Source organism: Sus scrofa, chromosome 1 (genome assembly GCF_054392235.1).
Source record: "Sus scrofa isolate SSC_HxYL_T2T_F1_AM1 chromosome 1, Sscrofa_HxYL_maternal_Yorkshire_Landrace_v2.0, whole genome shotgun sequence".
In the NCBI taxonomy this organism is placed as follows: domain Eukaryota; kingdom Metazoa; phylum Chordata; class Mammalia; order Artiodactyla; family Suidae; genus Sus; species Sus scrofa.
Genome location: NC_139383.1, coordinates 132573976 through 132597669, shown reverse-complemented (window position 1 = coordinate 132597669; position 23694 = coordinate 132573976). Strand labels below are relative to the sequence as shown.

General features: G+C 38.6%; 1 protein-coding gene across 2 annotated transcripts in view; it reads right to left on the bottom strand.

Annotated features, from left to right (window-relative positions):
* Positions 1-23694, bottom strand: part of FBN1 (fibrillin 1) — a 258581-nt gene that overhangs the window by 98742 nt on the left and 136145 nt on the right. For both annotated transcript variants that reach the window (XM_085011361.1, NM_001001771.1), the window contains 8 exon segments: positions 20092-20250; positions 15530-15709; positions 14533-14673; positions 11914-12033; positions 8773-8898; positions 7134-7256; positions 3921-4043; positions 2694-2846 (listed from right to left, as the gene is read on the bottom strand). In XM_085011361.1, coding sequence (XP_084867487.1) covers positions 2694-2846; positions 3921-4043; positions 7134-7256; positions 8773-8898; positions 11914-12033; positions 14533-14673; positions 15530-15709; positions 20092-20250 — 1125 coding nt within the window.

Here is a 23694-nt window from a genome sequence, read left to right as displayed (position 1 = left end):
AATGTCCATCAACAGACGATTGGACTAGGAAGATGTGGTATATATACACAATGGAACACTACTCAGCCATAAAAAAGAACAAAATTACACCATTTGCAGCAACATGGATGGAACTAGAGACTCTCATACTGAATGAAGTAAGTCAGAAAGCGAAAGACAAATACCATATGATATCACTTATATCTGGAATCTAATATATGGCATAAATGAACCTTTCCACAGAAAAGAAAATATGGACTTGGAGAATAGACTTGTGGTTGCCAAGGGGGAGGGGGAGGGAGTGGGGTGGTTGGGGGGCTTGGGGTTAATAGATACAAACTATTGCCTTTGGAATGGATTAGCAACGAGATCCTGCTGTGTAGCCCTGAGAACTATGTCTAGTCACTTATGATGGAGCATGATAATGTGAGAAAATAGAATGTGTACATGTATGTGTAGCTGGGTCACCATGCTGTACAGTAGGAAAAAAAATGTACTGGGGAAATAACTATTAAAAATAATAAACAAAAATAAAAAAATTTACATTGCACTCCAATTTCAGAGAATTAAAATGTAAATAAATAAATAAATAAATAATCCTCCTTAAGCTTTACTGCTTAATGAAATCTGGTCTCTTTTGGTCATCTTTTTATAAACCTACTTCATTTTCCTATTATCCTAAGAATTCTTTGGAGATATACTTAGTCCAGAGGAAAATGCAAAAACAAAGAATTGTATGTACCAAGGGTCTCAAGATTCTAAGTCATGGTTCTTCTACTCATTCAAGACATGAATAAAACCTATATTCTTGTGCACTAGTTTTCACGGTACTCATCTATCTTATAAATTCAAAGTAGGTAAGGAAAGTACTTTGAAAAGTTAAATTAACATACAAAAGGATGATATTAATAATATAAGACTACAGAGTTATAGCGAAGTAACTTTGTTGGAAAGAATTACATTTATAGATATATAATTGGGGTATTATTGTAAACATATATTAAATTCATTGGTAATCATATTAAAATGATAATTTGTATACATTCACTGGGTGAAGTAATCACCCAGAATAAAGCTTGCTTTCTTTAACTGGCATTCCTCCATTTCTTTTAAAGCCTTCCATTTAACTTTCTCTGACTTTTTTTGTATTTTTAGGGCTCCACCCACAGCATATGGAAGTTCCCAGGCTAGGGGTCAAATCAGAGCTGCACCTGGCAGCCTACGCCACCTGGCAGCAACCTGGCAGCACCTGGCAGCAACGCGGGATCCGAGCTGTATTTGCGACCTATATCACAGCTCATGGCGACACTGGATCCTTAACTTCACTGAGCAAGGCCAGGTATTGAACTCTAGGTCCTCATGGATACTAGTTGGGTTTGTTACTGTTGAGCCATGAGGGGAACTCCCTAACTTTCTCTAACTTCTTAGAATACATTTTAATTTCTGTCTGATTTCAAATATTATTATTTTCAAAATGGCAAATGTTTAAAAATTCTGAGTTCATCTTTACTTCATTGTATCTAGGCCAGAAATGAACTAACTGAATTGTAGATATAAACCAACCAATCAGAGCTACATGTTTTCAATATTAGGACTAACTCAGTTTGGGGACATTAGAAGTCAACTGCCAAGCTATCTTAAAATTTGTCCAAATGTTGACAGTCTATTGCTTCCCTTTCAATAAACTATTTTTGCCTTACAAATAGAAATAATTTACAACCAGAGAGGATCTTCTGGATTACTTAGGACAACTCATTTTGTAGATAAAAAGTAAGGATCCCTTTTCCATATGGTTATTATTATTATTATTATTAAAGCCACACGCACGGCGTATGGAAGTTCCCAGAACAGGGACTGAACCCAAGCTGCAGCTGCTGACCTATGCTGCAGCTACAGTAACACTGAATCCTTTAATCCATTACACTGGCCTGGGATAGAACCCATGCCTCCAAAGCAACCTGAGCTGCTGCAATTGGATTCTTATCTCATTGCATCACAGCAGGAACTCCACCTTGTTCTATTTCATAATTCTATTAACTAATGTTAAGCCATCTCAAATCTTTTTGAAAGTAGGTGAGAAAAAAGTCCTAAATAAATAAGAAAACAAAAAAGCAAAAAAAGAAAAACCACACACCTGAACCCTCCAATAAGTAATTTGTCTGACTGTGACTGGGAAGAATTCTGACTCACCACTTTTCTTTTCACTACACTATGTCGCTTCGAATAAGAAAAATACTTTTCCCCAGGGTTGAATAAAGTCACTTAGGAAAAGCACACCTAAATCTACCTGAAGGTGGTGAACAAAATTCACAAATGGCCTTTTGAAAAAAAAGTTGTAAATCTTCAGGTAATCTGAAAATTACCTTTACATGGTATAAAATTCTGCTTTTATAATAGTTCCTGCAAAATGCAAAGACTGTAAAACTATTTTAGAAAACAAGGCAAGCTGCGTGTATCCTCAAGGGCATGGATGTTACTGAGGTGGAGGCATTCAGACAGGAGGCCCAGATGTGCTGCCTCATCCGAATGATTGCTGGTGGGTGAGTAGCATGTGATCAGAGCCTGAGCAGCCCCTGCCCAGAAAGACTCCAGGAAGGTACAGGATGTACCTGAAGAGCATAACCTAATCTTTCCCTGTGACTCCCACAAAGGCAAAGACTGCAGATGCTGGCAGAAGGCTGGTTGTGCTAAGGCATCCCCATGACACCACATACCTGAATTCTGTGAAGGACATGGTTGGCAAGGTTCCCCAAAGGCATACTCGGTGCTGGCACAACAGCATTCAGATTTGGTAACAGCACCAAACAAAGGTTTGACACACTGGCCTCTCTTGTATCCACCGTAGCATGTGCTCCGCATGTGTGTGTCTAAACAGGAAGAAGCATCTGTCATCATACTATCGCTTCAAACAGATGGGAAGCCCCCAGGTCAGAGTTGAAGCTGGCTTTATTGAGCCATCATCCTTGTTCTAACTCACAGAGAATGCCTCTGGTATTAGGTCTCATAGAAAAAAAACAAAACAAGACAAATCATTCAGCATTCAGCTACCAAGCACTGGAAACCAATTACCAGACTCTGAGTTTTCTAGAGACTATTATGGTTTACCCAGCTGTGAGGTCCTGAAGGGCTAGAATAATATCTCACTCAATTTTTTTTTTCCCCAGGCTTATACAGAGAAGGCACTTAATAAATGTTGAATGAATGATGGCTGAACATTCAGTCTCATCTCATGATAGATAAGAACTTTCTTAGAAATACAGCCCAAAATAAACATGCAATTACTGAATATCTGAATTAGATGTACTTTCAAAAAAGAGCATGTTTAATCATAAAAGATTTACACAAATCTGTAGATATTGATCAACCAAGCAGTGTCATCTTTACCACTGAGGGGATTCCCAACTATGTCCAGTTCTCTTCCAATTCAAAACGTTTACTGAATACCTTTCTTAAAAATAATATGGACACAATTTGTATCAATTGCTACATAATTCCCCAACTTCTCATGAAGCCCATAAAACTCTTATCAAAGAAGTTTCTTGATTATCCATATCCTCCTTTGCATTATATACCTTTATTTGGACATTTAATTTCTCAGGTAAAATGAAATGCTCACCATGAGATAATGAGCACATAAACAGGACAATTTCAAAGACCATTATCAACAAAGGAGGAATGGAGAAAACCAAGGACAGCTATGTGATTAGGAAAGACAGGGAGAAGGAGATTCCCTTGGTTTTTCATTTATCACAGCTCATCTTTCTATCCCTTAAATTAGCATCCATTTTCTACAAGAAGAGAACTGACCCTGCTGGTTGGTCGCCCCACAAATATTAATTGTATCATATAAGCTACAGTAGAGTGCATTTGTTATCCATGGATTCTAGTGATTGACAGAGGGTATATCTCTATCATACATCTAGTCATGGCTTTAATCTTACCAACACACACACGTCCATCCAGACCCACGGCCAGTCCTGGAAAGCATTCACATCTGTAGGAGCCGTCAGTGTTGACACAGCGCCCATTCATGCAGATTCCAGATGTTTCACACTCATTAATATCTGTGGTGGAGAAAAGCACTTATTGAAAATGAAGTGACTTTATCTACAACCATAACATTTGCAGTTCAAAGACTTGAAGATGGGGACGATTAAAATGATATACGGCATCAACAATAAAAGCTCAATGAGATGCATTTCATTTTCCTTTGAGAGAAGAATAATAAGAACTGAGAGAGATAAACTGTCTGAGCTTATTTCTTTTCCAGAGAAACTATTTCAATGGCATTCTCTTGAGATTTTTTTTTTAATCCAAAGTAAGAATCACAAAGGCAAAAACAGAACTGAAAGAAGAAAGGAAGTGACAGCCAAAAGACAAAGGGTCTCATGTAATGTTTCACATGTCTTCCAGGACTGTCAGAAATCTAGCTTGATAATAAACTGCATCTGTGACCTGGGTGGGAAGCTTCTCCTTTTGGCATCCAGCACCCAGACTGGTGTCCATTCCCGTATCACTCATGCCTTAACTCTCTGGGACAACTAGAATGACATGAGGAGACAGAGACCGAAAGCCTTGATGGAACACCATAAAAAAGGAACAGAAAATGAATTTAGATGACGTTGATGACAATTCCTAGCCAACAACAGCACCATAAGCAGTTGGAACCTAGTAAAGAAAAATCTCTTTTAAGCATGACAACTATTTTATAGTATCATATGTGTATACTTGGGGATGTTCTGGTTAAAGACTTTATTGGGCACAGACTAATAATAGCAGATATCCATCCCCCCCCTTAATATGGGGCAGTAGAAATGGTAAAAAATTGTGTTTTGGAAAATGTAAGACTTAGAAGCCAGTCATTTTATAACAACTCCTTTTATAATATACAACTAGTGTATGTGAATATTTCCTTTCTTCTGACCTTAAAAAGGCAAATTGAGACTGAAACACCTCTGCGTTTTACTTAGCTTGTGTTATTTGGCACCAAAGATATTTGGATGATCCAAAATTCCGGGTATGGATTGTATTTTAAAACAGCAGTTATATTTAAATACAGGAACTCAAATTGGTTCAGTTATTCAGGTCACCTTCTTGTTCAAGTTGAGATCTATGGTAAAACAGGGGTGACCACAGCTTGAAAAGTCATACAAAGGCTTTTTACTGGAGACAGAGATGCAATATAAACCCAGAGGCCTCAACCTTCAGTGAATGATCAGGGAGGCCACACTGTTCATCAGATTAGTTAATTGGAGAGATTCGATTAGCATTATTTATTCAGCTTTGAACAGTCACATCTTTGTGGGGTCAGAATTGAGTGCTTGGTGCTAAGAGAAAATCATATCCCATGATATCAAGAGAAAAATTATGGAAAAGAAATTCAGCATGCAAGAAATTCCTTGTTTATTCTTATTACAGTGTGTGTGTTCTATCTTCTCTATACATCAGAAAAAAGAAGACATAGGTAAGAATGTGGAGCATTCTCCCTCTCCCTCTCTCTTTTTCTCTAGCTCTGATTCTTAAGTCAGCATGCTAAAGTCGGAGGAGACTTTTAATCATCAGGCACTTTCAAATGAATGCCATAATCCATGTATCAATAAGATTTTTAGTTCACTGCTTGCTAACAGCTGCAAAACTCTAGTTTCACCTACAAGGTCATAAGGTCTTTGGAAGTAGTTCTATCAGCATTATCTACTGGACACCCTCAAGTGGCTGTGGTCTGGGTTACCAGCAGCCTATAGGTACTGAAAGTGATCTTAGTGTGCTCTGTGGATAGGTAAGAGGAGCATGTGTTCTCTAAAAAGGTCTGTTCACCAAGGGGTTTTCACATTTCCTTCTGTTATTTTATTTAGGAGCCTGGTTCCAAATAGTCTAGCCATAATTCCTTTCCCCTTTCTTTTTTATTTGTATGGCACTGAATCGGCACAATTTGGTGCTTTGTTCTATGTTGTCCTAACACTGTAGCATATATCCACGTGTTAATCTTGTCCTTCCAACTGTAAGTTCCTCTCAGCACATAGCCCAAAAGTACAGAAATCAATTTCCTGCTTCCAATTTGGAAAAAAAAGAATGCTTTCTCTGGCTGTGAAGGCAGATTTGTACAATATTAAGAGCCACTGATATGAAGGTCACAGAGAATGCAGGTAAACAACCAAGGGCTAGAAGCTCTTTTAAGGCTAGAGAAAATATAGATCATGCCAAGGACTTAATACAAGCCTTTGTAACATAACGTCTTTACCAGAGCTGCCCACCAGGGGCACCCTGAGGAGAGGCACCACAGGACTTTCTCTTGCCTTCTTAACCTTGAATAACCTGATGTTCACACTTTTACATCTGAAAATATGAGCAGAAGACTTTGAGTGCAGTATTTTAGCATATTCCTGGACCTGTTTTGCATATGAGGTACCTTGAGAAGTCTGGTTCCAACTTAGATCTTAGACACAAGCACAATAGTTACTCATCTTTGACTACCTAAAGCTAGAGACACCAAGAATACATTTATCTCTGATGATTCTTCTCAGGACCCCATTTTCAACAGCACAAATGAAAATCTTCATTTTGCCTCACTACCTGGAATAACGGGATTATTTCAAAAGTTACCAACCTAACCAATGGCTCCTGCTTCCTTTATTTCTGCTGCTTAATTCAGTTTCCCTTTTTTGCTTAGGATACTTGGCAAAGCTTAAATAGGTTGTATTTCTTAAGGTATGTGGAGGGTATTAGGACAAAGAGCTCACGGCAATAAGAGTCTACCATATTTTGTCCAGGTGAGAACCTAAGAGATGGCAAATGACAGCCCTCAAGAAGCCAACTGCCATTATTTCTCAAATGCAAGGAAGAGGCTGAACTAAGCTTATTTAAAAAGAGGCTCACATCTGTTGGTAGTCCAAATGGTAGTCTAGCTTTTCATTCATTTTTACAGCCTATATAGCCCTTTTGAGCAGATACCAAACATCCTTTCTGGAATAAGAACAGGGTAGAAACCATAGCTCTCTGGATGGCTGGATTTAAGAAGGCATTCCAGTTAGGTTTCCTAATCCAGAATTAGGGGTACTTTAAATAAGGAGAATCAATAAGGGGAGGTGGTAGTTCTAAGTAATGCAGAGAGGAGAAACAACAGGTGAAGAATAGATTTAGAATTTCATAGCACAAACCTTTACAATAACGCCCATCTGATGCCAGCTGAAATCCAGGTTTGCAAATACACTTAAAACTGCCATCTTCATTGATACACATTCCATTAAGGCACATGTTCCTTATGCTGCATTCATCCATATCTGAGAAACACAAAAGATACATTTCCTTATGATCAGATGAATAAGCTTACAAAGGGAGCCAATATGGATCAATATATTGTTTCTTCCCATTTCTTTATTTTTTGTGATCATCATCTAAGGCTAATTTTCTTCCAAATTATAGTAAACAAAGAGAAGAGGGGCCATATAAAATATGTACCTCAAGCTCTCAATTTTTGACAAGTGCATACAAACTATAGGGCTATTTATTTTATGATGTGCATATATGTATACACATGCACATACAATTGTATGCATATTTGTATATACACATATATTAAATTAATATAGAATTATCCATATGAAATCTCAGGTAAATATGAAATTTGACTCAAAATAGCTACCAAGGCTTTTTTTAGGAACAGCAGTTTACAAACTGAAAAGTGTGTAAATAGCCTGATGGTTATGTTTACAGACTTATATTAATTCTAATACATTGAAAAATAAAATCAAAACTAGGAAAGATTAAATTTGAAATGTATTTAGGCTTCTTCTTGATTCTTTAAAAAAATGGAAACCAGAGGGCTACCTGTAGTTTGAAGAAATTTTAAATAGGGGTAGGAAAAAAATATATTTTTAAAATGCAAGCCTCGACTATGGAGTATAGCCACACCCTCGCTATTTTATTTAATGTTGCAGCTGTCTTCAGAGGCACTTGCTCTTCTAGACACAGTGTGTTTTCACTTACAGGCTTTAGTCAGACCAAAGTAATTTATGACTTTTTTCTCTTTTTAAAACAAGATTCTATCCCAACTGAGAATTTTGGCATTAAGTCTTTGAATTGAATCACTGAGATAATATTCTGCCAAAAATGTTTCTAAGAACAATTTTGAAATTCTTTTAATGTATGAATAGATTGTTAGGAAAGATGATAAGGAGCATTCTTCTTCCTTTTTTATTTTTTGCTGGTCTAAGAAGTGGAAACTCATTAATAATTGTCACATGTTCAATTTATGTAAAAAGGGCAGGAGAAAAGACAAAACATTTCAAATCAATTCAAAGAGAGGTGATTAATTCAAGAGGCAGTATAAATGGCTGGCTCTCAATAGTCAACATTTCTCTAAAATTTTACATTTTCAGATACTCAACAGCAGTATTTCACTACTACACAGATACTTTAAACAAAAGAATTTTAAGTGAATAAAGAATATATGGGACTAGGTGTGCTCTTTTTTCCCCCGAACATACAATTTCTGATTGTGTACAATTTGTAAGTAACAATTTGTGCTACAAAAGTTTCATCGCCAGGAATCTTTAAATAGAAAGCTCTGCTCCTACATTGAAAATGTTGTTTGGCTCACACAAATGTGAATTAAAGTCATGGATACTGCTGAAAATTAGGTTTCCTCTTAGATAATAATAGGTGAATATATAATTGGTATTTTGACCTTTCATTCAATGTTTGGCTTGCTCTTGTTAAAGCCTTTTTGATATTGAAAATGCAATGGAAGGAGGGGAAGAACATTATTATTCTGTAATTATTATCGTACTATGTTACCTTCACAATTCTTCCCATCTCGTGTAACATGAAATCCTGCATTACACACACAATGGAAACTGCCATCTGTGTTGATGCAACGTCCGTTATTGCAGATACGGCCATTCTGTAAACATTCATCTATGTCTAAAATCAAAGTTAAAAAGGAAGAGATAGCTTTATTTAGGTGATTTAAAATTATTTTATTTTTCCCACTCACCATCTCCAAACTCATGATTTTGTCTTTGGTTTTAGTTACCAAATAATATTTTTCAGCATAAATTCAGAATCAAATAACATGAACCTTAGGATGACTAATAAAAGTTTTGAAGACATAAGAAAGAAAAAAATGCCAACAAAAGAGCATTTGATCGTACTCTAATTTCTTATAAGACTCCTTAACTCTCAATTCTGTAAACAAAATAGATTCTTCATCATCTTCTTAGCTAATTTAATGAGCCAGTATAGATTATTATTTACATTGAACTTTGGCAGGTATCTTTTAAATACATGATCAAAAAGGCAGATCTGCTAGCTATATCAGAACATTAAAACAGAAATGTCATTTTAAAAAAACAATTAAAAAACTTAATTCCATCCAAAACCCACCAGTCATTTGACTCTGAAATATCTACCTTTCTTATGACAGTTCTGGTCCAAGTACAGTTTTATTTGTTTATATATTCTTAGTCTCTTTAATAACTTTATAAATATTCTACCTGCCAAATAAAATATTGGTAGTATGGGGACATTTCTCCCTTTTTCTTTCATTTTTAATATTATGCCAGAGTAAACAGCAGAGCATGATATGGGAGTGTTAAAAATGACAATAACACAAATAACCTGCCTCTGATCTCTCATTTAAAGATTACTAACCATGATGAAAGATTAAAGATTATGACTGGGTCACCTTGCTGTACAGCAGAAATTGCTACAACACTGTATATCAACTCTAATTTAAAAAAAGATTAACTATTAACATAAAGCCGACTACAAGGTACCCTGGATTATCTATTCCCCTTGATTTCTAGGCTATATGCCTGGATGAATTTCAAAGAGGATGAACACAAACTACCTTGTCTATAGAGCATACATTCTTTGCCAGGGCTCATTCCCCAGGAGACAGAGGCCAGGGGACTGAGCAGAGCTGGATGGAAGCAGACCTATCCATGCAGAGTGGAGGCCACGTGGGCTTGCCTGTAAGCACCCCAAACATTCTCTGGATGACAAGAATGTGCACTCATGGCACCCTGGTTATTCTGACTGTCTACCCTGTGTCGGCACGGTGTCTTGTGGTTGACCCTCAGACGCACTTTCTTTCTGGGCAGATCCAGCAGCGGTTTCCACACGAGTCATTGGACTAGCTGAGGCAGTCTGGGCTTTTCTTCTGTCTGATCTTGGTGCCAACAACCTCCAATCTTTTTCTCTCTCGTTTATTTCTTAATCCTTGCTAAAATCTGACTTGCTCCATGCTCCAAAAAATAGTGAAAGCCACATATTCCTGAGCAGACTTATTTTTTAAGATTCTATAATCTACTTAAAAAAAAAAAAAGGATTCTGTAATCTATGGAGGCCCAAGGATAAAATAAACAGGAGAAAGAGTTCAGCTTTTTCTCTCCTCACTGATTTAAAAATGCCATCAGGCTCCCACTGCCTTACAAAAACAAATAAAAAGCTTGCCATTCAAAGTCTCTGCTGTGCTTCTGTGTGTTCCTACCGTCCCCTTCTGTTCAGGTGCCTGCATCTTTCTCAGCCAAGTACACAGCCTTTCTGACCATCCTATGGCAACTTTGCATCGAACCCCAGATGTGAGCATGTTATCAATTTCTTGTGTTTGGGATCAGCTTAGCACAAGCTCTTAAAGAAGACAGTGCCTGAGACTTTCAGGTAATCCTCGATGTCTAATAAACTAAGTCTCAGATTGATAACAACAACACCCAGCTACGCTGGCTGGCCCCTGCCCCAGCTGATGCTCTCAATACCATCTTCTATTTGCTGACTTAGCATGATCTTCTGAAACCCTGGTTTTGGTTTTCTTTCCACTGTTGCGAAATGCCTAGTACACTGTTTGTATGAATTGATTCTTTTAAACCGTAGTTATGACATAAGGGAGTTTCTAACCTCAGTTAAAAATTCAACCTAGCCATATCTGTAATTCAGTAAGTAGGCCATTAATAGAAATACAGGTTGAAATGCTGTGCTCTGCATCTCTCTGCTCAAAATTGCCATATATAAACAGGGCACTGAAATATGCCAATGGCAAGAAATTTCCAAGTCAAAGATTTTGAAAAATCATCATGAATAAAAATAAAAACATCTGTATGTCTTCAACTCATATGAAGAACTTTGCTAAAAGAGGCAAATAGAATTAACTCATTAATGGCTGATTTTTAAAGTGATACACACCTCCCTACCTTTCCTTGAATTTAATTTTAACAGAGAGTTTTCCTGCTTTTATCTGGCTTTACTGGATCAATGATAACAGTTCATTCTGTGCCAAATTTATAGAGAGGCAGGTATTTGAGTCCTCTGACATGGGAAGCAGATCTTAATTATTCCTGTTTCAGAAACTCAGTACAACAAAATCATCTAAAAACAAGCATACTGGGTGGCTTAATAAGTCAAACAATAAACTTTAAGGGAAATGTTTCTAAGCAAACTTTATAGCAGTGCTTCTCAAACTTTCAGGTGCAGATGGATCACCAGAAGAAGATTTTGATTCAGCAGTCCTGACATTTTGCATTTCCAACCTGCTTCTGCAGCTGACCACATTAAATAAAGCAGCAAGAACTTGCAGGTTCTTCCTATCCTTTAAGGCCTTCCCATTAAGTGATTAATTGCGTAAAATTTCACTCAAAAATGTCCTCAGCTTCTGTGTCAACAAAGGACAACCCTATGCCCTATTAAAAGTTAATCATGAGGCAAAAAAAAAGTACTAAAAAAGATATTCTCATGAGCACAGAAGCATCTTTTAAAATAATCTGAATGTCTGCCAGATTTTATGATGTTATCCTTCCGAGTAACAGTATCTGGAATTAAGTGCAGCAAGCAATGGGAGCATATTAGCCTCTTCTGGCAAGGGTTATTTAAACTCTACTGAATTCCTTCAAAGCAAACTCCTAATTTAAAGTACACGTCCCACATGGCAAGCAAGGACCATACCTCGGCACTCTGTCCTGGTAAGTGTGCTCTGATAGCCAGGCCGGCACTGACAGGTGTAGGAGCCCTGGTTATTAATACACTCTCCGCCAGCGCAGGGGTTCTTCTCACATTCATCCACATCTGCAAAACACGGTGTATTTTAAGTAAGCAAATTAGACAGCCATAACTCATAACTCTAGACCATTTTATTGTTTTCCTTTGCATGTTAAAACACTTTCCTTCTAAGAAATAAATCACATCATGAAGAGATCTTTTTCATTCCACTACAATAATGGTGTCATCAGCCACCTCAAGACTGGAGGAGCAGCTCAAGTGTATTCTTTTCCTGTGTCATTTTTCAGAGAAAAATGCCAAATATGTAGCAACTCAACACTCCAAGCTAATAAACATCTTTTCTTCCTTGAGTCTGGCCTAAGGGAATCCGACTAACATTTCACAAGTGGCTTCTGGATAGGAGTCTACGAAGCTCATTTTTTTCAATAAAAAGACCTAAGTGTATCTAAGCACCCCTTGCTAAGTTCCACTAAGAACATGATAACAAAGCATGAAGCAGCTTTAAAAGGCAAGTCTCACCCACCATTGAGGCTGCGACCACCAACACCCTATCTCCAGACAGGCTCCTACTACTTTCACAGTCATTTAGAACTATCTGTCTACTTAGAGGTGAATTGGTTTTTTTTCTCTGCTTGTGAAGACGAGGAAGCTAAGGCTTATGGGAGAGAACCCACTTGCTGGAAGTCACGTGCTGCCGTGACAGCTGCAGGTCTGCTCTCACAAGCCTGAGCCAGACTTTCCCTTCCCTACCAGCTCTGGTTGCCCTCTAAGGATTGAAGGGCCTTCTCCTAATGTGCTGCTGGAAAGGGGTTTTCATACCACCAGGGGACTAGAGAGCGTGAGAAACCAAGAATACCTTATCTCTGCCTGATTCGTAATTGAAATTGGGATTTACCACATAACCAAGACAGCAATTTCTTTTTAAAAAACTAGATGGCAACTGGGTGTTCTTATCCTATCCAACAAATTAATGATTCTTGTCTTAACACTTCCACCCTTCACTAGCTTAAATGCCTTGTCAACAACTTAAAGTTCCTTGCTTTGGTTTTTAATGACTAAGTAGCGAAAACTGGTAAGTTATCCATTCAAGTTAGTGAAATGTGAAAAGTTTCATAATTTAGGGATATTTTTAATGCTTTATTTTAATGGTCCATGCTACTTTCAATGAGTGTCGGCTTGAGGTAACATACTAATTTTCTACTCAGGAATTGAACCTGGGCAGCCTGAGTGAAAACCAGGAATCCTAACCACTAGACTAGCTAATGCAGAATTGCCCTGATTCTTGGCCCCTGTTGAAAGCAAGAATGTTTCAAGGAGGCAAAGACTGTAAAAACAGGTACAAAGTTATTGTTAGAAACACAGTACAACATGTAGGGAAGCACAGAGAGAAGTAGTCTATTTATCTAAGGCAGAAGCAAGGCAATAATACACACTGAAAAGAGGAGTGAGGGTGTGGGTGTTCTGAATGAAGAACTTGCCAGAGAGGTGATTTAAATCATTTCTATGAGGCAGTACTTCTGGGCCTTTGTTTTCGTTTGGCCAATTATCTTGTTTTATTTCTCATACCTGACTGGGCCCAGGGCCTTCCCAATATGTGTGCTCATCTGTTGGCTAAGATGGATTCTAAAGCAAAAGGTTTGGGGATGGTATCAAGACTTATTATGGCCTGGCACCCGCTCCCTGTCTGACCCAGAGGGGTCTTTGTGTGCACGTGGAGTTGGGGTCTTCCTGAACACAAGGATAGGAAGTATATGACCTCTTGATCTTTTGCCCAGGCAGGGCTTCACCCCTCTCTGTCCCAGCCATTACCATTATTTAACATGTCTACAGAAGACAAGCTCCAGTTATTTGCCTTGTGCCTGTTGGTATTTCTATCTTGAAGTACAGATAGGTGGCTGGTTGTAAATGTCTATCCTGGAGCCCATCCATCTTCCTGCTTCAAGGCTTTGATAAGTGACTTAAGTTGGAGTTACCGGCAATGCCTTGAATGTATTTTACAATGCAAGTTAAAATTCACTACAGTAAGCATAATAATGGAACCCCAAATACCTTCATGTCCTAATCCCCAGAACCTGTGAATCTGCTTCCCCTTCATGGCAAGGGCAATTAAGTAAAGCTGCTCATCAGCAGAATCTATTCCTCCTGGAATATACAGCTGGGTCCTATGTAATCACAAAGATCCTTAAATGTGGAAGAGGGAATTGGAAGAGAGAACCGAGAACCAGAGTGCTAGAGAGAGAGATTTGAAGGTACTACACTGCTGGCTTTGAAGACGAAGAAAGAGCCCTCAGCCATGGAAAACAGACAACTTCTAGAGGCAGGAAAAAGTAGAGAAATGGATTCTCTCCAAGAGTCTCCAAATGAAACACAGTTCTGCCAGCACCTTGATTTTAGTCCAGAAAAGACCTGTGTTGGTCTTAAAACCTATAGAAATGTAAGAATAAATTTGTGTGGTTTTAGGCCACTAAGTTTAAGATAATTTGTCACAGTGGCAATAGAAAACCTGTAGGCATGGAACAGAATTGCAATAGCCTCTTGATGGCAGTCTAATGTTCTATCACATACCAATGCACTCTCCACGGAGGTCCAGTTGGAATCCTTTGTTGCACTCACACCGGTAGCTCCCAGGAGTTGGGATGCAGCGTCCATTTTGACAGAGATAGCGGAACAGCTGGCAGTAATCAGTGACGTTGACAGGCAGCACCCCTAAAAGGAATAACATTAAACCCCATTAAAGTTATTTACAACTGGGACATTTTTGTTTGTTTTGTTTAGGGCCACACCTGTGGTGTATGCAAGTTCCCAGGCTAGAAGTCAAATTGGAGCTGTAGCTGCAGGCCTGCACCGCAGCCACTGCAACTCAGTATCTGAGCTGCATCTATGACCTACACCACAGCTCATGGCAACACAGGATCCTTAACCCGCTGAGCAAGGCCAGGGATTGAACCTGTGTCCTCATGGATACTAGTCGGGTTCGTTACCATTGAGCCACAACGGGAACTCTTTCATAAGCATTTATTCTGTTAAGAAGGGGCAAGATGCTGAATCATGAAGGAAGGAGGATACTCTTTGGGCAAAGGTCATCTGGCATCTGTAGAGCATGTTTCCATTCCTGACTCCAGAGAGCACCTGTGCACTCATGTGGCCAGGTACCCCGCCCCACTGTAGCCTGATTCTCTGCCTCACTCTCAAGACTCCAGTTTGGAGAAACAATAAAGGCAGAGAGTTATTGGTATTTAAATGCTTGCCAAACTGCTTTGTGTAATACATAACCCAAAGCATAATTTTAAACCTCCACTATGAATTCATGCCGTGAATCAGATTTAAATTTCTACCACACCATCAATAACAAAAGGACATTAGTCTCCAAAGAAGATGCAACCGCTCATTTTCCTCTATGCAATAGGCAAATTGAGAAACTTCTATATGACACTATGTAAAACTAAATATTTAAGAATTGGTAAACCAACTTCATGACTTAAGCAGCATAACTAAAAACAAACAAAAAAAAGTTAACCTGATTTATGCAAGAAAAGTAACTAGATGACTTTTGAATTCTTACTTGGTGGTTCCCGAGACGGATATGGATATTCCACTGGTGGTCGAGGGACTGGAATTTGCGGTCCAGGAGGAAAGCCAGGAGGAACAGGGTGAACTGGAGGAATGGGGCCGAGGGGTGGAGAAGGATACCCTGGTCTCTCAGGAACTACCATAGGGACAGAGCACAGCTTGTTGAAATCCTCTGGAAAAAAACACAACACAACACCTGAGCTGGAGCACAAGTTATAAGTCCATGGAAGTCACTCTCAGTTTTTAAAGAAGTCTCTAAATAAAATTGATACTCAAACCACAGAGGTCAATTAGGGAAAAGGAAAAAAGCCAACTGACTTAATTCCCATTGCTAATACCTATAGCAGCAACCGTACTGGAACAATCATTCAAAACCAGAAAACAAACTCCCCAGAGTGTGTACCACATGCCCCTCTTAAAACCTACGAAGTCTTCACCTATGTCAAAATTCACCTCAAGGAAGAATGGAATAAAACACCACTTTCTCCACTCAGTCTTCCCATCTGTGGATCCCACGGGACTCTCAAAGAGCATACTTTTTAGTGCTTGGATTTTATTTTATTTACAATGGGAAGCCACAGGGAGTCTTTAGCAGGGGTGGGACATGGTCAGATGAACATTTTCAGATCATTCTCACTAGCATACAGAGAATTACAGGAGAAAGGCAAGGCTGCTGCAGAAAACCAAGGGCAAGACAAGGATGGCTGGACCAGGGAGGCAGTGATGGAACAGGACAGAAGTAAGCACATTTGAAGCACATTTTAGAGATAAATGGGCTGTGCTTGGTGAAGGAGTAAATGTCAGAGCTGAGGGAACAGAAAGTTAAAAATGACTTCTTGTTTTCCGGCTAAGCAATTGGGTCGATGTTGGTGCTGTCAGCTGAGATGGGAAAGGCTGTGATGGGAGCAGGTTTGGTGGGTAGAAGCCAAGTTCCATGTTGAACATAGGAGTTTCGAGACGTCAGACATCCATAAGAGATGTCACACAGCAGTTTTATAAGAGTTTGAAACCTAGAGAAGTCAGGGCTGCTTAGAAGTTTGGAGGTTATCAGTAGACAGGTGGTATTTAAAGCCATGGGGATGGATGAGCTCATGTAAGGAAGGTGTAGAAAGTGAATAGAAGGGAGTAAGGAGACAGAGCCCTGAGGAATATCTATTTGTGAGAGACAATAAAATGACAGAGAGGACGCAGGCCATGGGGCAGAAGGGATACTAGAGGGTGGTGGTCTGATGTTAATGCTGCAGAATGATCCCCAGAATTAGTACACACTGACTTAGTCAACTGTTTCCCCTGTGATTACACAGGTGGCTTCCTACTTCTCACAATGCCAGGTCTTTATCAGAATAAATCATCTTCAGATGTGTGACACCTTTCAGTGGAGAGAGGCTTCCAAACAGGTGTTTTTAAACAGTGTGCACGTTTTGAGAAATGTCTTTACTTAACTATGCATTTTTCATGTTTCCTACAAATAGCTGTGTTTTGTCATAGTTCCCTTCTATAAGTAAACTATATGATCTTTAAAATTTCTTTTTTTCCCTCTTGCCAGAATATTGATAATTTTAATACCTCTTGCACACAAGGATTCTCCCATGGACACTTTCTATACTAGCTTCATCCATTAATAGAAATTAGGTTAGTATGTTTATTTTCCTTGTGGACTAAAATCTGACTTATTCTTCCACACAGTAATATGTCTTACTGAAATGTATTTATATTTCAACCTCATGGGACATACTGTCCATTTACATTTGACTAAATATATCTAGATACCAAGTACCTTGTTATTATCTGGTCCATTACTAAAACTTTTTCAATCATACTTGACATTTCCAACTCAGGTTAAGTTGATGTGTTCAGAAAATTCTACTACTTTATTATTTATCTAGAATTTCAACCCACAGAGATTCTGTAGGACTTGAGTGTATTTGGAAAGGATTCACATATTGTTTATGCTTCCCTGAATCAGGATGCCACAGTCCCTCTCATTAAACCACAATGATCTTTCTTATAGAATTATCACCTGCATCTGCCATACCCATCATTTCCGGGCTACCTGCTTTCTAACAACTCCCTACCACTAAGACTGTGCAGTTTTGAAGTCAAGGATCCTATCTGACTCACAACTAATTTCCACTCTTAGCCTCACCTGGCAAATTGCACACAAGAGGATTTCATTAACCATGTGGGTTTTAACTGAATGGCAATTATACTTAGGGGCCTGCTTTACTTCCAAGCACCAACCAACCTTTTTTTTAAAAAAAAAAAAAAAAGTTTTTTAGGATTTGTATAAAAGAAGTTGGATAGCTTATCAGCATTTCTGCTAATTAGGTGGGTCTATTACTTTAAACATACCATTAATTCCTCTTAACTTCTCCAGCAAAGTATATCAGACTGGATTCCGTACTTTTGCCTGCTTTCTTCAACTTAATAACTTTCCACTGAGTCCCTTAACATCCAGGATCAGCAATCTGAAGCTAATTTTGTTCAGCTGTTGTCCTGATAGCCCTCCTTCCTATCTCCATTTAACCTGGAGGTGACACTGATTTTAAGTGAAAAGCTGAGCAATCTAAAACAGTCCTTCCAATATCATCACCCTCCAGAGGCCAGGGCTCTGTAGTACTGGAACTGGAACATTTGAACAAACAAACATACCTACCTGCAAATTAGTTTGCTCTATCCACCTGCTCTGCTCTGGGCCTCCCTCAGGTTTGTACATCTTTCTGTGGTATCCCTAGGAGAGCAGCTCCCTGCAAAGCCACATAGTGGAACCAGGCCTTCTGTACCACATGTACCAGAGTAAGTTTTCGGGCATCTAAACCTGCTCTAGTCCTCACTCCTCTATTCAAGGCCTCAACAAAGAAAGGAGTCCACATAAATGCTGCTGATTCCTAAGTTAACGCATGTATTTAAAAAACGACTCTCCTGTCCTAGTAGAAAGTCACCTGCTTCTAAACAATGACCCATTAAATAGTGCCCTAGTGAATGAAGAAGGGTGTGTTATATTTTTAGGCCACAGACTATAAAGCAACTCAGACAAAATATATGGCTTGTTATATGTTGAAATATATTAAAAGATTTTCTTGCTTCTTTAATTCACACACATAATTCTCAGTAATAAACAAAAACTTAAAAACGACCTCTGTGAGCAGGTCTGTAAGCCATGATAATGGAGTATTCGTGTTCTGTGAATAGCACACTCGGAAGTATTTCATTAATTTTGCATTCATCTATCCTCACCTTGATGTTCTCTCCTAAAATTTCCTGATTTAAACACATTTTTCAGGAACCAGATTGAGAAGAAGATGTAACCCCAGTTTCCACTGATAGAAAAGCTGTCACCTCATAAATTGTACACTCTACCTAAATTCTTCCCACAAGCAAGTTTTTGCTAAGTATCAGGGAAATGTTAAAAAAGCTGAAGGAATAGGAATGATGACGGATGAGATCTATCAACTGGTAAAAAAGAAATACATGAAGACACATAGGCATAAAGCTGCACAGATGGGATCTGTGCCTTAGCAATAGCACAAACCCAGAGCACTGAGCAAGCAGGCAGCACCTCCAGCTGTGGTTATCTTGGTATGTGCTTGGATTAGGTCATGTATCAGTGGAAACTAACCAACAGGCTGGGGTATAAACAGGCTGGGGTGGCAGGGATGGGGAGTAAGGACATGAACTGCAGAAAAGTTTTCAGAAAAAAAAAGAAGATTTGAATATAGAAATGCTCAGACTGGGTTCAAGGAAAGCTTGATAATAAAATATAATTAGAAAATAAAGCTACTATAAGGAAGAAGAATTAAAAAATGAACTGGGCTCAGATTTGGGGACTCTAAATGTTATGCTAAGTAGTAAAATTTTATTTTTAAGAAATGGAAGGACTTGGACGACTGGATATAGCCTGCATTCATCCTAGGAAATTTTTTTCTGGACATCTTTCTCCACATCTTCCCTAGACACAATTTTCAAATAATGAATTTCAGATGAGTTATGCTTGGGGAAAGATATGTGGCAGCTGTGGATTTCATAGAGACCAGTTAGGAGGTTACTGCAATAGTCCAGATGACAGAAAATGAGCTTTACATGGAAATAAGTATGACATAAAAGAGAAATAGAAAAGAAAAAATTTCAATAGGATTTGGCAACAAAGAGGAAAGTGTCAAATGCTAGAAAAGGAGGAAATGGGTATCCAGAATAACTCACCTGAAAGGCTCTGAGCAGGTTGAGTTTTATAGTGCCGAGCTTTAGAGGATGAAATGAGCCAAAAGAAATACACAAGGGTAAGAAGGAACAAGTTCTTCCTGACAAGTCAAGTTGCTGCTCAGTGGTAGTATGCAAGCTAAGTAAGATTATGGTACCTCAAAACACTATTAATTTGTATAGACCTCTATATTTTCCCTCTTCATTATTTGGGGAAATTTCCAAATTGTTGTCTCCTTTATTTTCTGGAATCTTATTAACTTACCCAGATTTCCACTAAATTTGCAGCATGCACATTGCCTCTGGGCTTGTGGGGGTTGAGCTGGGATACAAGAGGATAAATGGAAGGGTTCTTACCAGTTGCTCTGATGGGACACATCTCAGGGGTGACAGTGACCCCTGGAGACCAGCACCGGCCAACGTCACAGCAGCACTGCATCTTGGTTATGGACTGTGGCAGCTGGTTAGAACAGCGTCCGTTTGTTAGTGCCGTGTAACAGTATCCTGGGCGGACATCTGAGAGGACAAAGAAACCCCCATACACATCATTGAGATCAAGTTTATTAATGATCCTCTCCCACCCCAGCACCACCACATTTCCCACTGGGGCTGGAACAGGATGAACTGATGCCCTGCCCTGGAAGGGAAACTGCGTGCACTGCTCGGCAATGATGCTCGTTGTTTGTCCCTGTGAACTGCTGCACTTGGCCCACATTCCATCCCCAAGGTGGGAACGAATGATTACAGCCATATAAGCCATAGGAAAAGAGAGATGAAGAAAATCACTGGTGGTGACAGTTAATCAGTTATACAAACATGTTTCTATACTGAAGGGAGACTGTGTGGTCCTTGGTTTCAAACGACTTAATTTGAGCCACCTGAGGCAAAATTTGATATAAATCCATTTTGAAACAACATGAACTCTGCACTATCATCTCCATTTCTAGAAGATCTTCATTATTTTTCAGGCTGAAATGGTTAAGTCAGATTTGTGAATTTTTTTTTTTGTTAAAGGAGCAAGCTACTTTGCAGGCAGATCCAATGCTTGTTAGTCAAGATTTCCTCTTGTCCTGGGGCCCTAATTGATTTTATTTTATTTTTATTTTTATTTTTTTGAATTTTCCAACCATATAATTATATCATATGCATTAAATATAATAATCACATTTTTTCTCATTTTTATACTTATTATATCTTTCTCGACAATTTGCATTGGCAAGAATTTTTATTTTTATTATTTATCTATTTATTTATTTATTTTGTTATTACTCAAGTGAATTTATCACATCTGTAGTTGTATAATGATCATAACAATCCAATTTCACAGATTTCCATCCCACAACACAACCTAATTGATTTTATAAGGTATTTATTATTTACAAGTTCAAAATGTACATGATTTCAAGTTCTTAGTGCTATAGGATCCAATAGTTCTTTACGTTTTTTGGGTTTTTTTTTTTTTTTTGGTTTTTTTGCAGAAAGGTTATCTTCTCAAAGCAACAGGAAAGACATTTTTCTATATGTCACTTTTATTGACTTTCATGACAACACTGACACACAGTACAATTCTGGGCTACCAGAAAAGGGCCCGTGACACAGGAGAAACCTCACTGTTTCATGGGCCTCTGATGTCATGCTGTGGAATAAAGAAGGCAGGTAGCAATGCAGAACACCTTGATATAACTGTCCTAGGTTAGCAGTGGTCCTCTCTTCAAGTAAAATATATCTGTGTACAGTTCCTATAAGATAAAGCTTTAAATCTAACTAATATTTTAAATATGCTTGTCGTTTGAAGGAATATAACTGGGAAATCCTTTTTTAAGGTGAAGAATTTGTGCATAGTCAAAAATATGTCCCTATGTTTCCTGTAAGTCTACATATTAACCATCGTTTGATCAGAGAGGGTCATACCTATAACTGCTTTCATCTATGTCATTCTTACAAACACAGAGGCTTAAAATCTTGAGGGTTTCCATAAATTAACAAAATGAAATAAAATGAAAAACCAAAGCTAACTTAGAAACACTTAAATTATTAATGTCAAGGGAAGACGGCTACAACAAACCTAGATAAACCATAAAAGAAAATTATGGGTCCCACTTTAAAGGATACGAGATTATTTGTAAAAACTACTTGAAACCACTAGTAAGTATACATGTGCTTTCCAGAAATTTTTTGTGGTCCCAAGTTCCTGCACCTCTGGTCAAACTAATAGTCTCAGCAAAGAGGCAGAACAAGTCTTACTCTAGCCTGTTCCAGAGCAAATGACTAGAGAGGGGAGTGCAGACAAGGAATGCTCTGTGGAAACTTGGGTGGCACCTCCCCTAGGAAGAACGGGGGCAGAAACAGAACTTCCTGCTTCCTAATTTGCATTGCCTTAAAGCCACTAATACTGCATATACTCCAGGATTAATATGTTGGGCATGGAAACTGAAGGTTGTTAAGAATGGGAAGAGATGTTCAAAACTGGCTTACATCCCAGCTTCAAGTGAATTTGGTGGTCAAAACCCAGTATAAACACTTGACCAAAATTTATATATACAATTTTCAGTGTGGGCTATCTTTCAGAGCAAAACTGGGACATACAGCTGCCAACAGCAAATGCTTAATGGGCTAATGTCTATTATTTTGCAAATTCTCTATGATATTCTTTTACTGATCAGCTGGCTGACTTATATGATAAATCATGGGTCAGAGACTCTTGAACAAAATGGTGACTCTTGGGACTGAAGGAATTACCAGCCACATTTGGGTTGCTGGCAGTCCCTGATTTATAAATGGCACCTGAACATACAATAATCACTGTACTAATTTATTTTTTTCAGGAGAGTTTTGTTAAAATACACACATTTTCATTGCTTATAGTTGTAAAGAAAACCAATGGGCTAATAAATAAAGAAAGGGACGAGTTGTAAAAATGAGAAACCATTCAGAGGATCTGACCCTTGGGCGCACCAGCCTGAAGTTCCCCATGTTATCAGATGGTAGTGCCAAAGGAAGTAGAAAGGAAACCACTGTTGTGCTGGATCACTTTGCTTAGAGGGTAGGGGGTGGCTTTAAAGCAATCTGAAGGTCTATGGGACATGAGGGAGAAGAATGTTAAGATCTAGAGGAGATAAAGGGAGGTAGGAGGAACCTAAGACACCTTCACCTATTTTATTTTTTTATTTTTATTTTTTTTATTTTCCTACTGTACAGCAAGGGGGTCAGGTTATCCTTACATGTATACATTACAATTACATTTTTCCCCCACCCTTTGTTCTGTTGCAACATGAGTATCTAGACATAGTTCTCAATGCTATTCAGCAGGATCTCCTTGTATATCTATTCTAAGTTGTGTCTGATAAGCCCAAGCTACCTCCATCTATTTTAAATCCGCCTTGGCTAAGATATCTGGCAGAAAAGGAGTAGGAAAGTTTCTTCCTTTCTCCCCTTCTGAATCACTTGGTCCTTACTCTCAGGACCCAGAGATCACATTACATCCAAACAAATAAATTATGGATTAAATAGGTGTCTACAGGTCCTCCCAGCCTATCCACAGGTCTCCCCTAACCAATCACTAATATCAACCAGGAGCTAGGAGTTGTGAGGCCCCAACTAGGTACAAGGCATCTTTCAGACACCTGGGAATTGATGAGACAGACCACACTACCATGAAAAAAACAACCCTACACAAAATATTATAAAGTGCCAGAGAAAGGTTACAGAACAAAAAATAAAATGCAATATCACTGTGAGAGCTTAGAGGACAAAGGGAGAGTTAGGACTGGTGAGATCTGAGTCACAGAACGTTGTAACAGAACGTAACAGCTGGGATATCACAGGTAAAGGAAATGTAAAAGGAAGATGCTACAGACCACTATCTACATGTGGAATTTCCAACTGGTTAGATGTACTATTCCAAACAAGCAACTATATATATTTTTTTTCCCACTAGGGATAATTTGGGGAGGAGTCTCT